The 26347-nt window shown below is 42.2% G+C and overlaps 2 protein-coding genes across 5 annotated transcripts in view; one reads left to right on the forward strand and one right to left on the reverse strand.

The window, feature by feature from the left end:
* SMYD3 (SET and MYND domain containing 3) overlaps positions 1–19463 on the reverse strand; it is a 707320-nt gene extending 687857 nt beyond the window's left edge. The window contains exons 1-2 of one of the 4 annotated variants that reach the window (XM_027613205.1): positions 19233–19291; positions 11968–12080 (exon numbers count right to left, since the gene is read on the reverse strand). Coding sequence is in view for 1 of the 4 variants with exons in the window: in XM_027613201.1 (XP_027469002.1) it covers positions 19233–19396 (164 nt within the window). In the remaining 3 variants the exon portion in view is untranslated. Of the gene's footprint in view, positions 1–11967; positions 12084–19232 lie in introns of all 4 variants that reach the window. The other 3 variants (XM_027613204.1, XM_027613201.1, XM_027613207.1) reach the window with 3 other exon arrangements.
* LOC113933269 (programmed cell death protein 5-like) lies at positions 2304–2887 on the forward strand. Its single transcript, XM_035722416.1, has one exon. It carries the CDS (start codon positions 2513–2515, stop codon positions 2885–2887), a length of 375 nt encoding a protein of 124 aa, XP_035578309.1. The 5' UTR covers positions 2304–2512.
* Positions 19464–26347: the final 6884 nt, after the last annotated feature.

The following is a 26347-nucleotide window of genomic DNA, read 5'->3' on the forward strand; positions in this document are numbered from 1 at the left end:
ACGTAGACAGATGGATCTTGGAGAATGACCATGTGCTTTCAGTTGTGCACAGGTTAGGTGAATGAACTTGCTATCATTGCCAAGTATGGTTAAGGAAGGTTAAATAGGCATGCATGTGTGACAAGGGATGAACTGCAGTGTCTTCTGTAGTCTATTGACACAGCAAGCTAGAACTACAATTCCCAAAATTTCCTCTCTGTAGGACTCTGGATTAAGGTTGGCCAAAAAAGATGTGTGCACTTTGGAAGGCAGAAGTGAAGCAACCATCATCATCCTCTTCTGTAGGGTGTGCAGGGCTTGTGTAGGGTACAAGGTACTGCTGCAGCCTGTGTATACTGTCACTACCTAATGGCTTGCCTTGTTGGCCTGGGCTAGCAGCCAGGCCCTCTGCTCCTCCATCTCCCGTGGTATCTCTTCCTGAATCATTCTCCAAGTTGTGGGGCCCAGTACATGAACAGTTCTGTGGCAAAGAGCATTAGCAATTTCTGCAGGTCACTGGTGTCATTGAGGGGAAGGGAGTGACAGACAGACACAGGTTTCAAGTTGTCCTCATTAGTTCCGGCTGGATTCCAATGTGTTTTTGCTTCCCCCCACCTCCAATGTGACATCCAGCTTCTCCTTCTGCCAGCTCCACTGATTTCAGCGCCAACACAATTCAGAGACAACAGCAACTTTACCAATTCCCAAATTATGTAAGGTCTAACCTCTGTAATCCTTATCCTTTGTCATTCAGTGATTCTGCTTCTCTGATCCAACCCCAAATAGATATAAGCTCTTTGTAGAAAAACTGACCAGTCCAAGAGAATAACCCTGACAGCTGGAAGACACCAAATGACGAAATATATAGACATCCACTGGGCAAGAATCTGCACAAACACCCAGAGTTGTTCTTTTTCAACCTAAAACTTTTTAGTGCCTCATTCTTCAATATGACTAGTCAAGAATGACCAGACACCTGAGGACAGTTCTTTTATCTTTTCTTTCCTTTTACTTTTGTCATAGAGAGTTTGAAACATTCCCAAAAGTAGAGAATAGTATGATGGAACGCTACACATTCATCAACCAGCTTCAAAAATTATCAACACATGGCTAATCTTATACAAACTATACCCTCACCAATACCTCCCAACTACATTACTTTAAAGCAAACCTCAGTCTGTCATTTCACCCATTATCTATCTCAAAAAGATAAAACTTTTAATTGCTTTTAACTTCTCATTTTGAAATAATTTCAGATTGATAACAAAAATTGCAAGAAATAAAGAATTCCATTTGTCCTTCACAAGGACATCATATGATGCTTACATCTTACATAATCAAAGAACAATTATCAAAATCAAAAAATTAGCATTGAATCTAATAATTTCTAATTTTATTGCATTGTAATCAGAGAACAAAGCTGCTATTACTTCAGATTTGTTGAAACTTCCTTTACCATCTAATATAAGGTACATTTTTTAACAGTTCTTGATTACTCAAAAATATGTAATCTCAGGACGCCTGGGTGGCTCAGTGGGTTAAGTGTCTGCCTTCGGCTCAGGTCATGATCCCAGGATCCTGGGATCGAGTCCCACATCGGGCTCCTTGTTCAGCAGGGAGTCTGCTTCTCCCTCTGCCTGCTGCTACCCCCTGCTTGTGCTGTCTCTGACAAATAAATAAAATCTTAAAAAAAAAAATGCAATATCTGGTAAGTGTATAGTCTTCAACATATCTAATAAATTTATTAACTGCAAAACAAATTAACAGTGGGATTCAATATTATTAACTAATCTATAGACTTCATTCAAATTTCATCAACTGTCCCACTAATGTCCAATTTTTAATCCATGAACATACTTTGCATGCTTTAATTTTCATGCTTCCTTGGTGTCCTTTAATCTGGAAGAGGTTCTTCAATCTATCTATCATTCACCACCTGGATTCAATTGCAGAGTAATGCCTAGTTATTGTATACTATCCCTCAATTTGGTTTCCTCTGATGTTTCCTCATGATTAAATTCAGGTTACATTTTTGATATCTATACATCAGAGAAGGGATGTTGTGTCCTGCTCAGTGGGTATCAGGAAGTATACCATGTCAATATGTCATATTATTAGAGTTATTACCTTTGTTCACCTGGTTAAACTGATGCCTGCCAAGTTTATCTACTGTTGAAGTTTACTATATTTTTTCCCTTATACTTAGTAAGGATCTACTAAGGAGACTAAAAATTATGTGAATATCTATTTTTTTTAAGATTTTATTTACTTATTTATTTGAGAGAGAAAGCTCAAGCAGGGGGAGGGGCAGAGGGAGAAGCAGACTCCCAGCTGAGCAGGGAGCCCGATGCGGGGCTCGATCCCAGAACCCTGAGATCATGACCTGACCCAAGGCTGATGCTTAAATGACGAGCCACCCAGGCACCACTGTAAATACCTATTTCTAATCATACTTTTACCCACTCATTTTAGCATCCATTGATTATTCTTGTCCAAAAGTTACAGATTAGGCTCGACCCTGGACTGCCACACCATGGCGGAGGAGGAGCTGGAGGCTCTGAGGAAACAGAGGCTGGCCGAACTGCAGGCAAAGCATAGGGATCCTGGCGATGCTGCACAACAGGAAGCAAAACACAGGGAAGCAGAAATGAGAAACAGTACCTTAGCCCAAGTCCTGGATCAGTCAGCCCGGGCCCATTTAAGTAGCTTAGCACTTGTAAAGCCTGAAAAAACTAAAGCAGTAGAGAATTACCTCATACAGATGGCAAGATATGGACAACTAAGCGGGAAGGTATCAGAACAAGGTTTAATAGAAAACCTTGAAAAAGTAAGCCAAAAAACAGAAAAGAAAACCACAGTTAAATTCAACAGAAGAAAAGTCATGGACTCTGATGAAGAGGATTATTGAAATTTAAGATGTTTAGAGACTGGAACTTAATGGAACAGTTCTAGGAAAGATAATACTGGATACAAGTGAAGATGTGATTGTTTACTTTGTTTACTGTCTACATGTCTTTTAAAAAAATAAACTCGTGGGGCACCTGGGTGGCTCAGTCGTTAAGCGTCTGCCTTTGGCTCAGGTCATGATCCCAGGGTCCTGGGATCGAGCCCCGCATCGGGCTCCCTGCTCAGCGGAAGGCCTGCTTCTCCCTCACCCACTCCCCCTGCTTCTGTTCCCTCTCTTGCTGTGTCTCTCTGTCAAATAAATAAATAAAATCTTTAAAAAAAAAAACTAATTTAAAAAAATAAACTCGTTATGCAAAAGTTACAGATTAGACTGTTTCTGAGATACAATCCAATTCAAACACTCTATCCCATGATTCTATTAGCATCTTAAATTTAAAACTTCACCTTTATTTGCTTAAACTTAAAAATTTTAGACAAGACTGGGGTTGGGGGAATAATTTGCATAAACACCCCACTGATTAAAATTTCGCATTGAAACAGTTTTTTTTAAAGATTTTATTTATTTATTTGAGAGAGAGAGACTGAGAGAGAGAGAGCACATGTGAGGGGGGAGGGTCAGAGAGAGAAGCAGACTCCCTGCCGAGCAGGGAGCCCAATGCAGGACTCGATCCAGGGACTCCAGGATCATGACCTGAGCCAAAGGCAGTCGCTTAACCAGAAACACAGTTTTATTTTAATGATGCTCTTTACCTAAGCAAGCAAAACTGAAATATAAGAAGACTTACATACAAGTTGGTTCTCTAGTCTCTCTCAAGTAAATTTATAGTGGGACATTAATAAATCTAGGACAAAAAAAAATCATGACTCTCCACAGATGATGAAAATACCTTTGGCAGAATTCAACACCTATTCTTAATTAAAAACTCTTGAGAAAATAGAAACGGATGGATACACTTAACATGATAAAATATATGTCCCTCAGACCTAAATCCAGAACCTTATGTAATAAGTAAGCCCCAGGGAGACCACGAACATTACAAGAATGCCGACTACCTCCACTACTATTTACCATTGTTCTGGAGGCATTACTCAAGAGTATATTACCCTGGAAAGAACAATGAGAGGCATAAAAATCGAAAAAGAAACAAGATTACATTATCTGAAGATGACATGAGTATTCCCAGATATTAAATTCTCTAATTCTCTGTAACTGAAATAGTGTGATACAAGTATATGAGTATACAGACCAATGAAACAGAGTAGAAAGCCCAGAGTCAGAGCCAATTAGTATATGATCTATAATACAAACACTGATTTTGTCTCAGTGATTTGCTCTCATCTTTTTAATAAACAGTGACAGGACTAATAGCCATTTAGAAAATGATCAAATTAGATCATACCGGGGAACCTGGGTGGCTCAGTCGGTTAAGTGTCTGCCTTCGACTCGGGTCATGATCCTGGAATCAAGCCCCACATCGGGCTCCTTGCTGGGCAGGGAGTCTGCTTTTCCCTCTACCCCTACCCCTACTCACGCTTGTGCTCTCTCTGAAATAAATAAAATCTTTTAAAAAATAAAATAGGGGTGCCTGGGTGGCTCAGTTAAGCATCTGCCTTCAGCTCAGGTCATGATCCCAGAGTCCCAGGATCGAACCCCGTGTCGGGCTCCCTGCTCAGTAGGACTCTGCTTCTTCTCCCTCTGCTCCTCCCCACTGCTCGTGCTCTCTCTCACTTGCTGACTCTCTCAAATAATAGTCTTTTAAAAATAAATAATTAAAATAAAGTTTTAAAAAAAATATGTTTAACTTACTGATAATACAACTTAAATTCAAATTGAAACTATACTGAGGGGCGCCTGGGTGGCTCAGTCATTAGGCGTCTGCCTTCGGCTCAGGTCATGATCCCAGGGTCCTGGGATCGAGCCCCACATCGGGTTCCCTGCTCAGTGGGAAGCCTGCTTCTCCCACTCCCACTCCCCTTGCTTGTGTTCCCTCTCTCACTGTCTCTTTCTCTGTCAAATAAATAAAATCTTAAAAAAAGAAAAAAAGAAAGAAACTATACTGAGATACCACTTCTTGCCCATCAGACTGGTAAAAATTCAAAGACTTAACCATACACTCACTCTACAAAGCTGAGGGAAACAAGCACTCTTCCACATTGCTAGCAGAGATGTAAAATGGTACCACCCCACATAGGTATTGACACTTTGACTTAGCACTCCCACTTCCAGGAATTTACATGAATATACACCTGCAACAAAACAAAAATACATAAGTGCGAGGTGATTATTCATTACAGCATTATTCACAATTGCAAAATACTAGAAATTACATAAATGGCCAAGCAGAGGAAATTAGAAACTATGGCACATACACAAAACAGAGTATTATAGAGCTATAAAAAAGAAAAAGACACTACAAATACGATACAGAGTGATTTCCACTAGATATTTTAAGTGAAGAAAACAAGTACAAAAGAGCAGATACAGTATGCTACCTTTTGTATATCAACGGAAAATAAGAAAACACATATATGTGCTTATTTTTACCAATAAAAGAGAGAGAGAAGATAAAGCAGAAAATGATGACCATGGCTACCTGCAAGGGGGGGAGGGTGCAATGGGGAACAGTATGGAGATGGGAGGGGCTGACACTTCTCTTTTTTATAGTTCAAGTTTGCGAAGCACGTGAATGTTCTACATATTCCAAATGTAAAATTAAATCAGTAAGAATGGGGAAGAAAATCTTAAAACAAAGCAAAGTAAAACAAATGAACTCAATTGTACTGCGAACTAATACCACTAAATACACTAAAGGTAAAAAGAATACAGAATGAGCACCGTATTTACCTATACACTCTCAGTCTTCAGTCTTCAGCAGAGTAGCAGGGAAGGGGACATTGCAAACTATTCTGTACTAATAGGGGCTTTTTTGGTAATATGTAGACAAAACAATTCTTAAACAATTTTAGATGATGTACAGAATTGAATAAATGAGTAAATAAGTTGATGATGATGTTAGTAAGAGTGCCACCAAGGCAGAAAAAATATAATTATGGAACAAGGAAAGGCAAGAAAGAACCCTAAGGAGACAAATCTGACTTGGCAGTGTTGGTGTGAACTCATGTATGTATATACATATATACGTATGCACATTTTCATGAACCTGCATATTTCCTACTTTGCTACAAAGGTCAAAGAGCCAAGACACCACAGTAACAGTGAGCACACCTGGCAACAGATCTTTGTGTCTAATATTATTCCTCACTAAAGAGCCCAGAAATCCTCAGAGAAATACTGATTCCAGGATTGGGAAAGGCTAATTACAGGATGAGCCCAGAACATCTGTTATGCAACAAAGTAAGGAAATGCTTTAAAAAAAAAAAAATGTTACAGGACAGAGGATCCAATTTCAAAGCTTTCCTACTAAAAAATTCTGGGATAATCTGAGCACCAAAATAAGTACACAACTAATTATAAACCACTGGAAAAAAGTGGAAATTCATGAGTCCATACTGATAATAAACAGACAAATAATGAGGAAGAAGGATGGGCTCTTGCTTACAGTAGAATGCTAAGCTGAGGGCGCCTGGGTGGCTCAGATGGTTAAGCGTCTGCCTTCGGCTCAGGTCATGATACCAGGGTCCTGGGATCCAGTTCCGCATCGGGCTCCTTGCTCAGCGGGGAGTCCGCTTCTCCCTCTCCCTCTGCCTCTCCCCCTGCTTGTTCTCTCTCTGTCTCTCTCACAAATGAATAAATAAAATCTTTAAAAAAAAAAAGAATGCTAAGCTGAATGCTAACTGCTAAGTGTGGGGGGAGTGCTGTAGTTGGAAAACCAGCATTTATCATACCAAAGATTCAATCAAGAACCATCCATAGATTCTAAATCTAGAGGAAATTTTAATGAACAACATATGTCCATGGTCTTAAAATGTCTTCCCACAGATTATTAGTTGGGAGATGAGGGACTGTGAACAGTGGGAAAACAAGACAACAGCTTGACCGGGTGATCACAATTACCACCACCCATGAAAGGCAGCTAAACACTGTGAACCTCCAAATGGGATACACTGAAGTTACATCAACACATGTAACATCACAGCTGAGAACACATAACCTGAATCTAACCATGAAGAAACATCAGATAAACCCAAAATTGAGAAAGTTCTATTAAAACAGAAAGGGAAGGAAAAGGAAAAGTAAAGTCAGTGTTATATGACAAAGAAAAGTTGTAGAATGTTCCAGATTAAAGAAGGCCAAAGATAATACAATTAAATACGATACTTGACCCCTAGATTGGATCCTGTATTAAAAGGGGGGAGAGCACCTGGGTGGCTCAGTTGGTTACGCAACTGCCTTCGGCTCAGGTCATGATCCTGGAGTCCCTGGATCAAGTCCCGCATCAGGCTCCCTGCTCAGCAAGGAGTCTGCTTCTCCCTCTCCCACTCCCCCGTCTTGTGCACTCTCTCTCTCATTCTCTCAAATAAATAAAATCTTTAAAAATAAATAAATAAATAAAAATAAAAGGGGGGAAAATGCTATGAAGAACAAGTGACATTGGGTCACTTGACAAAACTGAAATACAGACAGTAAAGTATTATGGTAATGTTAAATTTAATGAAGTATGTATAACTTTATGAAGTATGTATAAATTTAATGAGATATGTATAACTTTCCTAATTGTTGGGAATACATATTAAAGTATTTAGGATAAAGTACCAGGATATATGGAACTTACATATTCAGAAAGAAGTGTGTATATGTGGATAAAGATGGGGGCTTAAGGGAGGAAGGGAGGAGAGTGTGTAAATGATGTCAAATGTTAATCTGGGTAAAAGGTATGCAGATTTTTTTGTCCCATTCTTATTCTTGCAACTTTTCTGTAAATTTGAAATTATTTCCAAAAGTATTAAAAAAAATTTAATTATAATGGGAAGAGGTTACTTTTCCAGGAAAGTAGCTAGAGAAGCATGCAACAATTACAAACAGCCAAATCATGGTTTATATTCAAAATGATCTTTAAAAAAACTCCAGATTCTGTGGCGCCTGGGTGGCTCAGTCAGTAAAACTTTAACTCAGGTCATGATCTCGGGGTCCTGGGATCGAGTCCTGCATCAGGCTCCCTGCTCAGCACAGAGTCTCTTCTCCTTCTCCCTCTGTCCCTCTCCCGATTTGCGCTCTCTGCTCTCTCTCTCAATAAATAAATAAAATATTTAAAAAATAAAGGGGCACCTGGGTGGCTCAGTCGTTAAGCATCTGCCTTCGGCTCAGGTCATGATCCCAGGGTCCTGGGATCGAGCCCCACATCAGGCTCCCTGCTCTGCGGGAAGCCTGCTTCTCCCTCTCCCACTCCCCCTGCTTGTGTTCCCTCTCTCGCTGTGTCTCTCTCTGTCAAATAAATAAAATCTTAAAAAAAAACAAAATAAATAAAAATAGGAGCGCCTGGGTGACTCAGTTGGTTAAGCAACTGCCTTCAGCTCAGGTCATGATCCTGGAGTCCCGGGATCGAGTCCCCCATCGGGCTCCCTGCTCAGTGGGGAGTCTGCTTCTCCCTCTGACCCATCTCCCTCTCGTATTCTCTCTCATTCTCTAATAAAATCTTTAAAAAATAAATAAAAAATAAAAATAACTTCAGGTTCTGATTTCATGTACTTTCTGCACATATAATACGAAACTACAGTCCATGATACGTGAAAGAGTATACATGTACTTAGGAATAATTTAACACTTGGTTATTAATGTACAGTCCCTAGTTCCTTTTCGTCATATTCAGTGCTATTTCAGGACGCTGTAATATCCATTTGATAAGTGCTTTTACTAAGTACTTACAGTGGGCTATATGTCATTTATTTTTTTAAAAGATTTCATTTTTATGTATCTGACAGAGAGAGAGAGAGAGAGCACAAGCAGGGGGAGCGGCAGGCAGAGGGAGAGGAAGAAGCAGACTCCCTGCTGAGCAAGAAGCCTGACTTGGGGCTCCATCCCAGGACCCTGGGATCATGACCTGAGCCGAAGTTGCTCAGGTTGCTTAACCAATTGAGCCACCCAGACACCCCTATATGTCATTTAATTTACCCCTTTCTTAAGTCTTTGCTACTCATGTGTGATCAGCAAACCAACAGCTTTAGCTTGTTAGAAATGCAGAATCGCACCCACCCAGACCTTACTGAATCACAATCCACACTTGAACAAAACCTTTGAGTGATTTATTTGCACATTAAAGTTCAAGAAGGGCTGCTCTAAGTGACTTAACTCAACAGAGGTTTATCTCTAGCTCCCACTAACTCTGATGCACGAAATGCAATTCCCCAGAGCAGCTATCCTCCGTAACATGACTCATGCTTGTTTCTCCAACTCCACTCAATGGCCTCCAGTCTTCAAGGTAAGGAAGAGGGAGCAGGAAGAATGCACAGGATGTTTCATGGCAGACCCAGAGATGGCTTGTCTAACCTCCAGCCCACACTCCATTGGCCAAAAATGAGTCACAGGGCCCCAAACTGCAAGGAAGCTGAGAAATGGAGTCATCTTGTGTGCTCACAGGGGAAAATGAATAAAGGTTATTAATGGATCCTGAGATGTCTCAGGAATACCAAGGAAAAGTTAAATACCAGGCTTGAGCAGAGGCAGACTATCATGAGGACTATGAACAGTTCTACTTCTCTCAGTTCAAATTCTAAAGCCACTGGCCAGCCAATGAACTAACTTTCTATCAAGAGGTTCACTTAGTCTAATCAACTGACAATTAAAAAAAAGAAAAAAGAAAAAATGGACCTAAGCTGGCAAGCATTTCTAAGGCATCTTCATCCCAAGCAGCACACACCATTTCATACAATTTCAAATGAAACAAAGTCTAAGAAAGACTTTCTCAAAGTTTATTTAAATTTCTAATTACAAAAAAGGATACACGCTTGATTGGGGGAAAAAATACAAAATATAAAAGGTACAAAGGAATATCTTCCCTCCCTCCTCCAAGTCCCATTCTCCAGAAGTAATCATATTAGAATTCTGGGGTGTTCTTCCAAACTTTTTCTATACACACAAGTACACACACACACACAAATTTATTTAAAATATATACATTGTTCTACAACTTTATTCACCTAGCAATGTGTCATAGACAGCCATCCAAATCCATAAAAATGGATCTACTTCCATCTGAACAGCTGTTCATTATTCTATAATATGGCTACATAACTTAACCAGTCCCCTATTAATGGACATTAAAATTCTCTCTCCCTTTTTAATTATAAAACTGCTATACTAAATATCCTTGTACAGCCACTGTTATTTGTACTTTTGTCAGAATTCCACAAGTAGGGTCAAGAAAACATAGTGCTCAGTTGACAGGTCCTATCAAATTGCACTCCTACAAGTGTATGTATGTTCTGTATTTGTGTTTATAAGAAACATAATAGACACTTTCTTCAGGTTGTTATGAGAAATGAGAATTAAGTGAAGTAATAAAAATAAAGCACTTAAAATCATGCCTGGTATTGCTAAGTGATAATAAATATTAGCTACCAAATAATAATATTCAATTGTCATATATTGTGGTGACAAGTAAATGTAAGCTAGCTAATCACCATCCCGTATTGGCCATATCCAATACAGGGGAACCACCTCATAAACAACCAAAACCAGCCTAGAGTTAGAAGATGGGAAGCAAAAATTGACTAAGTCATCCTAACCAGGTGGCACTAAGTCCATACCTTGGTTCCTGATCCCAATATGACTTATGAGAAAACCAGAACCAAAATTTGTTCACTGGTTCATAACATATACTAGGAACAAACTTCAGCCTCTCAAAATGATAAAAAAAACGTGTCCAGGGGCACCTGGATAGCTCAGTCAGTTAAGTGTCTGCCTTCTGTTCAGATCATGATCCCAGGGTCCTGGGATTGAGCCCACATCAGGCTCCCGGCTCGTCAGGAAGCCTGCTTCTCCCTCTCCCTCTGCCTGCCACTTCCCCTGCTTGTGCTCTCATTCTCTCTCAAATAAATAAATAAAATCTTTAAAAAAAAAAAAAAAAGACATGTCCAGTGTTTTCTAACAATGGTTCTCAAAATATGGTCCAGAGACCACTGAAATCCCCAAAGCTCTTTCAGGATACCCATGAAGTCAAAACTATTTTCTTAATAAAGTAACACCTTTTCTGCTTTTTTTATTCTCATTCTCTCATGAGTGTACAGCGGAGTTTTCTAGAGGCTATATGATATTTTGCAATATACTAAATGTAGAAGCAGTTATAAGAATCCAAAGGTCTTCTATTAAGCCAGACATTAAAGAGATATGCAAAAATGTAAAACAAGCAACTTCTCTCAGTAAGTGTTCTTTTGTTTCAGAAAATAGTTTGTTTCACTAAAAACTTTGTTAAAATGTAATAATTATGTTTAAATACATAATTTCAAAATGTATCAATTTTAATTTTTTATGCAATATAATCAATAGAGACAGCCACATAAGTAAAACCTACCCGGAGTAAAACCTAATCAGAGTCCTAAATAACTTTTTTTTTTTCTAAATAACTTTTTTAAAGCCCCTCCTGATGAAATCCTTCTCATTTAAGAGTATAAAAGGGTTCTAAGACTGAAAAGTTTGAGAAACACAGCTCTAAGTTATTAGTTGTCTCAAATGACAGCGTATGTCAACAGCAGTCAAACCACAAGTTTTAGCCCATTGCTTCAACTCTCCTGTGAGGGTCAGAGGCAACCATATAAGGTCTATAGAAGCCTGTCAGTAGGTCTCAGAGATGGCAGCACAAGTAGAGAAGGCAAATCAAACGGCAAGAAAAGTTCCAGTTAAGAACAAATCAGTGATCCCTTCCCATGACAAAAGGGTCTACGATAAAAACCTGACACCAGTTGCCCGGCTGGTCCCAAAGATGTGTTGCCATTTGGGGGGAACTCAGGATCCCTCTCTACTGGTGGCAAACCAGGCACTCTGTACCAGTAGAAGCCACATGGCCATGGTGAGGCCAACTGTACTGTTGAGTTCCAGGAACCTATCTCCACCCCTTCCCCACAGTTGCTCTGTTCTTGAGCCCTCTGAACAATCACCAGGCTGTCTGAAGAAGGAGAACAACTTACTGCTATCCACAAAGCAGGTCATCCTGTCTCATTAAGAACGTCCTCTGCTGTGGCACTCACATGGACCAAATGTTTTCAGGTTCAGGGCTCTGCCATACAGCCCTTTCCCAAACCTCCTTGCAGAAGAAAAGGAAGAAGCAAAAGAAACAGGAATTATAACTCCCACTTAAAAAGAAAAATGGAAGTCATATCCAGAGTCCTTTCCCAACCCACCTTATTATCAATCCTTCCTTGACCCTCAGGTGAATCCTTTAGCCAGTGCCCAGGAATCTACAAATCCTGACTTCAAACCATCTGTCAAGGTTCTACTCTGAGGGCTTTCACAGTCCACCCCCCACCTCCCTAAAGACAGTCTGTAACGCAACAGCAGTTGGCCAGCACCTGGTACTGACCTATTTCACCAAATCAGCTGTAAACCCACAGAATGCCTTTCACCCTGGGGCGCCTGGGTGGCTCAGTCATAGAGCGTCTGCCTTCGGCTCAGGTCATGATCCCGGGGTCCTGGGATTGATCGAGCCCCGCATCGGGCTCCCTGCTCGGCGGGAAGCCTGCTTCTCCCTCCTCCACTCCCCCTGCTTGTGTCCCCTCCCTCGCTGTCTCTTTGTCTCTCTGTCAAATAAATAAAAATAAAATCTTAAAAAAAAAAAAAAGAATGCCTTTCATCCATTATTTAAACAGAGGTAAGTGCCTCTCTGTCTCCACTTGGCTCTTTCTACCAGGCTCTTAAATCCTGGCTTAGGAAGTCAATGTGAGAATTTTGCCTTTTTTGAAACTATTCATTCCAATGCTTAACATTCTTGGGAACTTCACTTACTTAGAAAATTTATCTTAAAAAAAGCTGGGGGCGGGGGGAGAACCTGGGTGGCTCAATCAGTTAAGCATCCAACTCTTGATCTTTGACTCCAGTCATGATCTCAGGTTCGTGAGATGGAGCCCCGAGTTGGGGCCCTGATGGTGGGCATGTAGCCTGCTTGGGATTCTCTCCCACCATGCTCACACATGCACTCTCCCTCTCTCATAAAAAAACAAAAAAAGAAAGAAAAGATTCAACTAAGACCTCAGCCTCTGCTTCCTGATCATTTTAACAATCTTCTTCCCTATCTCAGGCACTTTCTGCCATACCTTAAACCCTCTTGTTCCAACACACACTACTTCTAAAGCGTGTGTGTGTGTATACACATATATATCAAGTCATCCCATTCTGACCACTCTACCTTTTCCTTAACCACACCATGTCTCCTAATCCACCAATTCCATCACATTCCACTGTCCATCACCCGGTTCCCTCCTTATAGCCTCAGTCCCTTGCTTAAAAATCACGGTGCCTCCCCAATGTTTATAGCAGCCATGTCCACAATAGCCAAACTATGGAAACAGCCTAGATGTCCATCAACAGATGAATGGATAAGGAAGATGTGGTATATATATATACAATGGAATATTATGCAGCCATCAAAAAAATGAAATCTTGCCATTTACAACGACATGGATGGAACTGGAGGGTACTATGCTAAGCGAAATAAGTCAATCAGAGAAAGACAAGTATCATATGATCTCACTGATATGAGGAATTCTTAATCTCTGAGGAAACAAACTGAGGGTTGCTGGAGTGGTGGGGGGTGGGAGGGATGGGGTGGCTGGGTGATAGACATTGGGGAGGGTATGTGCTATGGTGAGCGCTGTGAATTGTGTAAGACTGATGAATCACAGACCTGTACCCCTAAAACAAAGAATACATTATATGTTAATAAAAATAAATAAATAAAAGAATAAACAAACCAACAAAATCATGGTGCCTGATTACCTCCCTTGCCTAAAACTTCCATTTCCTTCTCCCACTCTCCATCCATTAAACTAACCTGACAATCCTAGATAAACCCAAATTTCACAGTCAAGTAGCTGACCATGGAGAGAGGAAAAAAGCACTCCTGGGCTAACTGTTCTCACTCTAAATAAATGAACACAAGTTTTAAGTGGACCCTCAGCACTTCCCAGCTATGCTACTATATTCCACTAGGTAATTCACTCTTCTAGAAGAATATTTCTTTTTTTTTTTTAAGATTTTATTTATTTTATTTGAGAGAGAGAATGAGAGAGAGAGCACACGAGAGGGGGGAGGATCAGAGGGAGAAGCAGACTCCCTGCTGAGCAGGGAGCCCGACGCGGGACTCGATCCTGGAACTCCAGGATCATGACCTGAGCCGAAGGCAGTCGCTTAACCAACTGAGCCACCCAGGCGCCCTAGAAGAATATTTCAAACCTTCTCTCCTCTAAGACTGAGTTATTCAGCAAGCACTTCCCCAGCTGTCCTCAAACCATTCAATCGCTGTCGCTGCCTTCTCTGGCACTCTTCTTCTTACCTCAGTATATGAACGTATTCCTTCCTGCCTCCACCCAGGTTCAGCCCTTGGCCAAGATGGATTACATCACCTCACCAAACACAATGTTCTTTTTTTGCCCTTTATTGCCTGGTCATATCTACCCACACTGTAACTCAAATGTAGCTGCTTCATTTTCTATTAATTGATCAAATCTGTCTCACAGACATGGGGCTGTTTTTTCTATAGTCTAATCTTCCTCATGAACACTCAGCCTAGGAAATAGCCAGAAATTTAAAATTTGCCAAAATAATATCTCAGTCTCTTCCAGTTAATATTCAGACATTAAGTTTAATTCCTTACCAGAGGTGGTTTAAACAGATGCTTTCAGGTAAATTTTTCTCCAGATGGGACTTAAGGGATATCCTAATGGTGGCAAGAAGACCTAGGATCCTGGTGTCTCTATGGATCTTCACTGATCTCTGGGGCAAAGAGGCAATCATGTCCCATGGCTGGACTGGTGCCATGTCACCTTTGGGATGTCATGCCTACTCCCAGTGCTGTATCCATGATCCCGACCTACAGTCTGGAGTTGTATGATGCCTGCTGTGCCACCAGGTCCCTCAGCTCCTCCACAGCCCTCCCAGTGGTATGAGAGCATTTCAGACTCCCCTGCTACCACAGGCTCATCTGTCTAGCTACTTCCTTCTACCACTGCTGTGCTATATCCCCATGTTGGCACAGCACCAACCCACACAGCTATCCCCTCTCAAGATTCCAAATACAGAGCACAGCCAAAGATCTTCTACTTTTGACTCTCCCCTCAACCTATTTAACACATTCACCCCAACTCCAGAACTTGGGCCAGACAAGGAAGCTCAAAACGTGTATTTCAGGGGCACCTGGCTGGCTTAGTCAGTGGAGTATGTAACTCTTGATCTCAAGGTTTTGAGTTCTAGCCCCACACTGGGTATAGAGATTACTTTTTAAAAAAAAGATTTTTCAAAAAAACCCCAAAAACATGTATTTCTCATACTGTTTTCCCTACCTCTGTCCCCTTTCTTCCCATAATTCACCAGGGCTTTCTCAGGGCTGGAAAAGATGGACTTTCCATTTCCAATTCATCTTCCTTCCTCGTGGGAGGCACTAAGCCTCAAGCTCAGCCTCAATGAAGGAAGAGATATCATATTCTCTTTACCCCATAGAAGAAACTATCATTAGAGTATGTCAGAGAAAGCTCTTGATTTGGAAACTACAGGCAGCTTGGAACTTTAGGAAACAGAAACAAACATATGGTGACTTACAATTTCCTTAAAGACTATCCCTTCACAACTTCAACAGTCAGCATCTCCTGTGTGCTAGGCTCCAAGGATATAAGATTAGAGAACTAGGTCACTAATGTGGGGAGACCTACAAACAATAATTACAATGGAATTTTATATGCTGCATTTACCAAAACAGAAAACACAAGTAACCCGTTTGTCAATCTTTTCCAGGTCTGTCAAATTAAAGCGGTGAGCAACTGCAGAAAAAGGATGATATAAATTATTTCAGGTCACAACTTTGTATCATTTAATCTTTCCCCAATTTACATACTTCATTTTTTCTACTCACAAGATGAAAAACCCTTCCTTACTGAGAGGAAAAAAGGAAGAGAAGCCATGAAGCGGATTCAAGTTTTTCTATTAATGAAAATAAATATGCAAGAACTAAAGAACTTTTCAAATAGCCCAAGACCAAAGAAAATCAGGTAGAATGAAGTAATAAATTATAATGTCTATTATTTTATGTTGCCACCCCCCCAGAACTGTTACTGTTACAAAGGAATATTTTCATTTATTTAATTCAAGTGGAAGGGCGCCTGGGTGGCTCAGTTGGTTAAGCGACTGCCTTCGGCCCAGGTCATGATCCTGGAGTCCCTGGATCAAGTCCCGCAACGGGCTCCCTGCTCAGCGAGGAGCCTGCTTCTCCCTCTAACCCTCCCCCCTCTCATGTACTCTCTCTCTCTCTCATTCTCGCTCTCTCAAATTAATTCAAGTGGAAGACAGCAGAAAAGCAAGAACAGCTAGAGGAAAATTCAGCCAGATGTTCTTCACACAAACTAAAAGCTTACTATGTGTCAGGCACTGGGGCTACAAAAATTGACAGATGTAATACCTACTCTCAAGGACTTCACAATTGATGATGAACAAACTTTACTTATAAGGTGATAAAGAACACAGAAACTTTATCCCATTGATGGTCATTCAAATTGTGGTAGAAAACTGCATGAAACAGGGGCGCCTGGGTGGTTCAGTCATTAAGTGTCTGCCTTCGGCTCAGGTCATGATCTTGGGGTCCTGGGATCGAGCCCTGCGTCGGGCTCTCTGCTCGGCGGAGAGCCTGCTTCTCCCTCTCCCACTCCCCTTGCTTGTGTTCCCTCTCTCACTGTGTCTCTCTCTGTCAAATAAATAAAATCTTTAAAAAAAAAAAAGAAAACTGCATGAAACAACGCACCAAAGTTTGATTTCTCTAACACTGTTTTCAGGCTGTGCTGATTCCCAACTATGCACTGCAGAAATACTACAACCACTGAAGTGGAAGTGGAAGTGTTCAACAGAGCACCTACCACCACAGCACATATCAGCTATATCCTAGCAATCCGAAGTAAATAAGTGTAAATGTATTTTTTGTGTAAAGCACTACCGAGTGTGTGTCCGTATGAAAACTCCTTTTGTTTTTGTTTGGATGCTTGGCATTTACTGATATCCCTTTTCTTATTTTATGTTTGCTAATTTCCCCACTATTATGAATACTGGTGGGAACAGAACCTGCCTCCTTTCCTAAAAGCCAAGAAGTCCTAATAGTCACCTTCTCAAATTCCCTTGCAGCTAGGATTCAGGCAGTGACCTCATCTCAGCCAATCCAAGATACCACTAAGGATTTCTGAATCAGAAGCTAATTCCACAAAGAAGCATGGATGAGAAAGCAGCTTTCCAGCAATAGCGTTTCCCAACAGCAGTGGCAAGAGTAGCAGCAGCAGGGCCCAGGATCATGGTGCTGGTAATACATGCCGGAGCAGCAAGCACTATCAGGCAGCATCACAAGTGATGTACTCCCCAGGTACCAACCCCAACTACTTCTGAAGTGTAATTCTGACTATGGAACTCTCCTTGGTTCCTGCCCACTTTCAGAACTGGGGTTCCTCCAGACCTCAGAGCAATGCTAAGATCTCCCCAATGCTCTTGCATGAAGTTCCTTTTGTGCTTAAAGCATTACTAACGAGTAATCTCTTGCTAATAAGATATATGAGTGATAGCCAACAGTAATGAAATAGTATGGTAAAGGAAGAAGCATCTCACCCATGAACGGCTGGGTCTGTGTAGTCTACTTTGGAAAACAGACAATTCTGTGTCACATGACTCAAGTTCAGCTCTGAAAATTCAGTGAATAATTTGTCATCATGTATTAATCCCAAAACTTTTCCATCCCAACTACTAAATAACTTTGTCAGTCTGATTTCATCTGGAAGACGAACCACACCTTCTCTCTTCATCAACTAGTATTATAGGATAGCAAGTTCTCCAACTCCAACTCAAGATACACCCCTAGATGATTTAACAGGATGAAGAGCCCAGGTCTCTAATTTGCTTGAATAAGAATCAAAGATCTATAAATTTCAATGTGGGGGCCTTCAGCAAATAGTTGAGTCTTGAAAGGAATTAACTGTTTCCAAAACTTTTTTAGTTTTGAAGTTTACAAAAACTTCAAAGTGCTCTCTCAACTAATTTTTTGTTGTTGCTCTTATGATAACATCAGGAAGCTACAGATACAACTATTATTGTTTAGTAACTTTAAAATACAAAGTTAAATAAAGTCCTCAATTACGAATCAAATAAGGAATTGGTTAAGATTAATGGTCAAGCTACCGATTTGAATTCTACAACTACTTCCTCACCTTCCTCCACCCAAATCCCAGGCTGAGAGATCTGAAGGGCAGTCCTGGGAAAAAAAAAAAAAAATCATCCCACCCATCTCAAACAGAGCTCTCCTCTTTGGCAGATAACAGGAGCTCAGTAACATTAGTTGCTCGACTACAATTCCTATGACTGCATATATATTACATATTTCCATAAATTGCTTTAACATAGCACTTTACATTGACCCAGTGCTTCCAGGCTTATGAAACACTTTCATGTGAATTCTCGCATCCCGATAGGTGGTTAAGTCTTAGACTTGCCTGCACAGCCATTAAATGCAAAGCACATCACAAAACCTCAGTAACTTATGCTCCCATAGCACTGTACTGCATCTCTATTTCAGCCCTTCTGATTCGCTGTAATTAATTCTCGCTCTCACTGATATGCTCCATAAGGATTCTTAAGGATGCCCCGTTCATCTTCGTAGCTCCAGGCAGAACACAACCTGGACCCTGGAAAGTGTTCCGTAAACACCGAGATTCTTCCGCCTCCCGCCAGCCAGGTCCTCTCCTGGCGGGGCCTGAGTACAGAGCCCGGTTTGCACACATCCCTGCATTCCCCCCTCCCCAACCCCCAGCCAGTTGTCACTTCCAGGGCCGCACCGATGAAGCGTGCCGCCCGGGACACAGACTTTTCGTTCCCCGGTAAAACTACCCGCAGCACAACGCTGCCCCTTAGCTCTGCCCCACCGGCTCGCTCCCATTCCTACGGCAGCCCAGGGGGACGGGCGGGGGTTCTAGCGGGTCCACCTCTGCCCCACGCAGCGGCGGGGCCTGAGCCTGGGACGCCCCCAACCCCCGGGACCCAGCTCCCTGCCAGCCGCGACGCGCCCCGGGAACCGCGCTGCGGGGCTGTGTACCCGGCAGCGCCCCCAAACGTGCGCACCCAAGGCCGGGCGGAGTCCCGCGGCGGGCGGCCCAACGACATCCCCCGCGCTCCGAACCCGCGCCGCCCGGGACTCGGGTGGGCGAGGGCGCTCCGCACGTACCCAAGGAGGCAGCGGTCACAGACGACGCCACGACTCCCCTTGCACACCGTGTACGCCAAGGGATCCGAGCGGAAGAGCAGCTCTCCCGGGCGCAGCTGAGCCAAGGCGCGCAGCCCGTTTCCCCTGTTGGCGGTGCTGAACTTTTCCACCTTCGGCGGCTCCATCACCTCAGGTCCGTACCTCAGCGGTCAGCCGCGTCCTGCAGCTGGTGTCTCGCGTGCCACCGGGAGCCGCGCGCCTGCGCCTTGCGCGCACGCGTACGCCTGAGGGGCGGGGCAGGCGCGCGGGGCTTCTGAGCATGCCCAGACGGGGTCCGGCGGCGAGGCGGGCCCGAGCGGCGCAGGGAACCCGGCTGTGCGTCCGACCCGGGGCTGGCCACCGCCAGTTCCCTAGCCGTTCTGCGAGGAGTGGCGGTGTTACACACACTGCGCGGCGTTCACTTGTGATAGTTTGTATGTCGATTGGTGAGGGAACAGGGCGGTGACTACCTGTATACACTACTCCAAGAGCAGACAGTTCTTAGCATTTCGCCATTTCTGCTCATTTTCTCTGCCCCGGTATGTAGGTATTGTTGAATCCCTTGAAACTAAGTTGTGTTATTGAATCATTTAAAAGTAAGCTGCAGACATCATGAAATCTCATAACTCATTTCATAATTAAATACTGTCCCGTGTGATGAGGGAGCAGAAAGCTGAGGACAAAGCACAGACTGACACCCCGCAACACCGCCCCCGCCCCACTCCTGTGTGGGACGTGTGTGACATTCCTCCAGCAAGCTCCCCACTGTCTTCATGTTAATGCCTCGCTAGACGAAAAAACAACCTTGACAAGAGCAAGGCCTCCAGTGTCCTGAGGGAGACACCTCCCTTTTTCTTACCTCCCCTAATTCCCAAGTATACAATCAGCCATTTCTCACAACCCCAGTGCAGCAGCTCTTTCTGCCCACAGGTCCCATCCCTGTGCTTTAATAAAATCATGTTTTTTGCACTAAAGATGTCTCAAAAATTCGTTCTTGGCGTCGGCTCCAGACTTAAACAACATTCCAAAACTCCATCCCATGTAGTTCCTCAGAAGAAAAAGAATATCCTATAGAACTACAATATCAGGGGCACGGGGGGTTGACTCAGTAGGTTGAGCGTCTGACTTGGTTTCGGCTCAGACTGGGATGTTTGGGTCAAGAGATTGAGCCCCACTACTGGCTCCCCGCTCAGGAGGGAGTCTGCTTCTCTCCCTTCTCCCTTTGCCCCCCCAATAAAAAAATCTTAAAAAAAAAACTACAATATTGTTATTGATGTGGGAAACAAAGGCAGAAGAAAATTATTAAATTTCCTTACTACTACAGCCCATTGACAAGTCCTTGAAACAGAATGACATTCCTCTAGGGACTCAGGTGCCTCGATGTTAATACTTGGCAAAGGGCAGAAGGCAATCTTAGCCCAACCCTCCAGGATCCTGTAAGTCTACTTTAACATATAAAAATTCCTTTGGGGGGGCACCTGGGTGGCTCAGTCGTTAAGCGTCTGCCTTCAGCTCAGGTTATGGTCCCAGGTTCCTGGGATCGAGCCCCGCATCGGGCTCCCTGCTCAATGGGAAGCCTGCTTCTCCTTCTCCCACTCCCCCTGCTTATGTTCCCTCTCTTGCTGTGTCTCTCTCTGTCAAATAAATAAATAAAATCTTTAAAAAAAAAATTCCTTTGGAAACTTCCATTATCTCTACTCCCCAAAATACACTTTGGCAATCATTCCCCAAGCATATTACCCACCTGATGTGGTTTTGGAATATAGGTGAGGTTTGGTGGTGTGAGGTCCAGAGCCGATGACCAAGAAAATTCTTGAGACGTCTTTGATGCATAAGGGTGGTTTTACTAAAGAACGGGGAAAGGACCAGTGGGCAGAAGGAGCTGCTGAGAGGTGACTGATTATATACTTGGGAGTTGGGGGAGGTAAGGAAAAAGGAGGTTTTCAAAAGAACTTTCATATGCTAAAGAGGACCTACGAGGTACCGGATGCCTTTCCATTGTCAAGTTAAGGTTGTTTTCTCCTCTAGCAAGGCATTAACATTAAGAAACTTCCTGGGCGCCTGGGTGGCTCAGCTGGTTGAGCGACTGACTTGGGCTCAAGTCATGATCCCAGGGTCCTGAGATCCAGCCCCTGCATCGGACTCCCTGCTCAATAGGGGGCCTGTTTCTCCCTCTCTGCCGCTCTCCTGCTCTCTCTCTGCCAAATAAATAAATAAAATCTTAAAAAAAAATTCTAATGGGTTAAAAATTTTTTTAAAAATTAAGAAACTTTCAAGTTGGAAATTTCCTGGAGGATTGTTCTCCAATCCTATACAGCATCATCCAATACACCAGGATATCCCACCCTGGTGTAGCGAGGGGAGGTTGCAGGAGGTCAGCTTGTGCTTTGTCCTCAGCTTGCCTTCTGCTCCCTCATCACACGGCTATACATCTCCACTGATATACACCAAGACAGGGGGCTCATGACTAAGGTTTTATTAAGTAGCTTCCTGGGAGAGTATCACACAGATCCCACCCCGGGAGGGGGGGACGGTTTGCAGGGTGCCAGCTTATACTTTGTCTTCAGCTAGCTTTCTTATCCCTCATCATTTCCCTCCCTGAACAATTTTGATCCTTAAATCTTTAGGGTTGTTGAAGGGAAGGTCTCATTTCCTGTAACGTCTTCCTGCTGAATAGGGGCGTAGAGATGTCCCTACCTATGGGTCAATATTGGTCAGCTGAAGAACATACAGGGAACGTATGAAAGGGGGAGGCAGCTAAATCCAACGCAGACAGCATATATGGGCCTCCTTGAGTAGAAAGGATCAGCTGTCAGCTGCAAGTTATGGTAGTGAAGGAGTCTTGGCACCAGGCAGGGAGACACCGGAAATGACAACAAAAGAAGGTTAATATTATGATGAGAAAGAGAAGCCTGAATAAAAGAACTTTGATAGTTGACCTTTGATAATTTTCCTCTAGTCTAGGAGTTTATTTTTTTTTATTTTTTTAAAGATGTATTTATTTATTTTGAGAGAGTGAGAATGAGAGAGAGAGAGAGAGAGAGCACATGAGAGGGGGGAGGGCCAGAGGGAGAGGCAGGCTCCTTGCTGAGCAGGGAACCTGATGTGGGACTAGATCCCGGGACTCTAGGATCATGACCTGAGCCGAAGGCAGTCGCTTAACCAACTGAGCCACCCAAGCGCCCTAGTCTAGAAGTTTAAAGCAATCACTTAAGGAAAGAGATCATTGAAAGTGCCAATTTGAGTATTCATGTCAGGTAGAAACCCAGAAGTATTCTGTGGTAATCTGGAATGTATACACAGAATTCTGTTTTTATGCCAACACAAGTTTCATCTTGTATAGCAGTTAAAACATCTAATGCCATTCTATTTTGTAAAGCTTCTTCACATATTTGTATTACTTTAGTATTTAATAGAGAAATGTTATTTTGAGTGTCATTTAGGGCTTTGACCATGTACTTATTAAGAGCTTCCATGTGCCAAAGAATATTCTCTAGTCTCAAAGAAGAAACAAAGATGGATGCTAGGTGGTCGTACCAATGAGACACAGAACATGTTCAACATTGTTTTAAATTTGGAAGGCTGGAAAGGTTGGTAATGGTTTCAATAATGTGTCCATGCACCCAGGCAAAACCCAGAGTACAGCAGCCTATCCAGCCTGGGGGAAGCCATGGCCACAAGTTAGAGCCACAGAGCCTTTGGGTCCAGTAGGAGCCAGTCATATAATTGACTGCCATGTCATACTTAAAGGTGGTCACTGTACCCTTGGCTAAACCTCTTCTTGTAATTTTACATTAATAGAGGCAGTTCCTGGGACAAATATGACTAAGGAATAAAACCATCAAGAAGCCCTCTTTGTTTGAGGTCCAGCCTTAACAATATCCTAGTTTTATGGAATCAGTGGCAATTGAGAGACTTGTCAAGAGATAAGGGCATCCCCAAGTACATTATCCAATCCAATCATAAAGAAAGTGGGGCCATCCATTATGTCCACAAGTCTATAGTTAACCCCATAGAGTGGGGTACATTCAGTGGCTTTTAAGGAGTGATTTTGTGATACCAGCCACACAGAACTGGTCAAGGTGATAGTTGAGTTACAGTTGTTGGAGAATTAATCCTAATTAATCACATGCGCGCGGGGTCCTGTTATTATCACCACAGAGTAACAAGCAAAAAGATTGTCTATACATGAGCTATTGTGGCAATTTCTCTGAAGTTTACCTCAAGTTGTGTAGCTTAGGCAAACATTTAAGGATTACCAAAACTAGGATTTAACATCCGCAAAGATGTGTTATTGAAACATAATTCCTCTCTCTAAAATAGCCATCATTTCCAGAGATAACCAAATCAAGAATAATTTGTTTGCAAAACAAGTCCAATTTTAACAAACTTGACCTAATTATTCATATAAGCTCAGCAAGAATGACTGATCATTTAGATCTTTTAGAATCTGCTTTACTGGAACTTTTATAAGGAATCTCTAGGTTGAACTTTTAGTAGCTTCTCCAGGCCAGAAGCCAAGCCAAGTGTTTGCCATCAGACATGCCTGCAATACCTGTAGATTTGGGCAAATTCCAACTCATGCGGTCCCCAATACATCCTGAGGTTCCTGCACTTGCCAGGAAGTGACATTTTTTACTCACCTGTTAAGGCTGCTGGGAACTCTGCAAGCAAAGTATCAGGCCAACATTTCGAACGGGCTTTATGGCTCCAGGTTTCATAAAGTCAACCTTAGTTCCTTAAAGCTGTTTGGTCATATCTGAGTCTCTGCATGTCTCTCTCAAATATGATATTCCAGTCAAAGCCTTGGTAAAATAACCAATGTTTCCAATGGTGTCCTGTTACAAGGAGTGATTGCCATTGAAGAAAGAATACTTACTGATAGAGCTTTTGAATTTCAAAGGATTTAGATAGAGAGAAAAGGTAAATACTTCAATTTGTTTTATTATTTCTGTATATCAGTCATGTCTTAAGAGAAGGTTTTCTTAGTCTGGAAGAACCAGCAATGTTTCAACCAAGAGTTACAAAAAAACTATAATCATTTTTCCCAATTCACTTAGGCCCATGTTACTATTCTTGTTTGGTTTGAATGCAGCTTTAGTTAGTTCTGGAAATTCTTACCTGTTTCAGTTTTATTTATTTATTTTTAAAGATTTTATTTATTTATTTGAGAGAGAGAGAGAATGAGAGATAGAAAGCACGAGAGGGAAGAGGGTCAGAGGGAGAAGCAGACTCCCTGCTGAGCTGGGACCCCCCGATGCGGGACTCGATCCCAGGACTCCAGGATCATGACCTGAGCCGAAGGCAGTCGCTTAACTAACAGAGCCACCCAGGCACCCTACCTGTATTTTTCCTAAAAGTACCTTATATGAATCACCTTGAAGATGAACCATTTTATAAGGGAATAAGAACAATAACTATAAAGGATGAAAGACTCAAAAATGAACATGGTTAAAAATCTGAGGGGAGGGGCGCCTGGGTGGCTCAGTTGGTTGAGTGACTGCCTTCGGCTCAGGTCATGATCCTGGAGTCCTGGGATCGAGTCCCGCATCGGGCTCCCAGCTCAGCAGGGAGTCTGCTTCTCCCTCTGACCCTCTTCCCTCTCGTGCTTTCTATCTCTCATTCTCTCTCTCTCAAATAAATAAATAAAATCTTTAAAAAAAAAAATCTGAGGGGCGCCTGGGTGGCTCAGTCGTTGGGCGTCTGCCTTCGGCTCAGGTCATGATCTCAGGGTCCTGGGATCGAGTCCCACATCGGGCTCCTTGCTCCGCAGGAAGCCTGCTTCTCCCTCTCCCACTCCCCCTGCTTGTGTTCCTGCTCTCGCTGTCTCTCTCTCTGTCAAATAAATAAATAAAATCTTTAAATAAATAAATAAATAAAATAAATAAAAATCTGAGGGGAGGTTACAATATGGTTGGCAAGGAAACCCGGTTATTTCTGTGACACATAACACTTTTAATAATCAAAATATTAAGTGATGGTCTCATACCAGAATATATTAAAACTTTAGGAACTGCATATCATCTCTCGAATAGTTATAGCATTTACCCAAATGTAACCTAAGGCTCATCATTTGTTTAACAGTACTTAGGGAGTAACTTAACAAACCAAATAAAAAGGCCTAATGAGTTAAAGAGACTTCAGTTACAATTTAAATCTGGGGAAGTTCGTTAAAACCTTAGAAAGTTTTAGAGCACATGCCTAAATAGGATTAGGGATCAAAGACCTGATACAGACAAAACACAGAAAGTAGGTTTTTTGGGGCAGACAAAAGAAAAAAAAACCTTTGTTTACATTTTCTTATCAAGAGCAGACCAACTATTCAAGAAAGCTTTGTCTTTTGAACAGAGAATTTCAATCTTATATACCACTGTACTTTTTTTTTTTTTTTTTTTTTTTAAGATTTTATTTATTTATTCATGAGAGACACACAGAGAGAGAGAGAGAGAGAGAGGCAGAGGAGAAGCAGGCTCCCAAGGAGCAGGGAGCCCAATGCGGGACTCGATCCCAGGACTCTGGGATCATGACCTGAGCTGAAGGCAGACGCTTAACCATCTGAGCCACCCAGGCACCCTGTACTTTTTTTTAATATATTTTTTTTAAGATTTTATTTATTTATCAGAGAGACAGGGGCAGGCAGAGGGAGAAGCAGGCCCCTCCTGAGCAAGGAGCCCGATGCGGAACTCGATCCCAGGACCCTGGGATCATGACCCGAGCTGAAGGCAGACGCCCAACTGACTGAGCCACCCAGGCGTCCCAATACCACTGTACTTTTTAAAATCCATTCATTTCGATCTTAGTTTGTTCTGACCACATGTAAAATTCCTTTCCAAAGATTTTCCTTCACAAACTTTCTACAACTTTCTTTTGCATTCAGATTTTGTCCCAAGCCGTTTCTCTCCAAACAACCATCTTTTAGGACAAAACTACCTTCTTTTACCTTCAACAAAAATGCATTCCCATTTTTATATCTTTCTTACATATCTCTACTTTTCTACATACAGAGTTGCTTTTCTTATTTTCATCAGTCTTAATGACATTTAGCAGAATTTCACTCTTAGAAACCTTAGTCTCCAGTGAAAACTAAGTAGTAACCA

This window comes from Zalophus californianus, chromosome 10 (genome assembly GCF_009762305.2).
Source record: "Zalophus californianus isolate mZalCal1 chromosome 10, mZalCal1.pri.v2, whole genome shotgun sequence".
Lineage (NCBI taxonomy): Eukaryota > Metazoa > Chordata > Mammalia > Carnivora > Otariidae > Zalophus > Zalophus californianus.

Coding starts and splice junctions, on each gene's coding strand:
- LOC113933269 (XM_035722416.1), top strand. CDS start 2,513: ATGGCGGAGGAGGAGCTGGAGGCTCTGAGGAAACAGAGGCTGGCCGAA.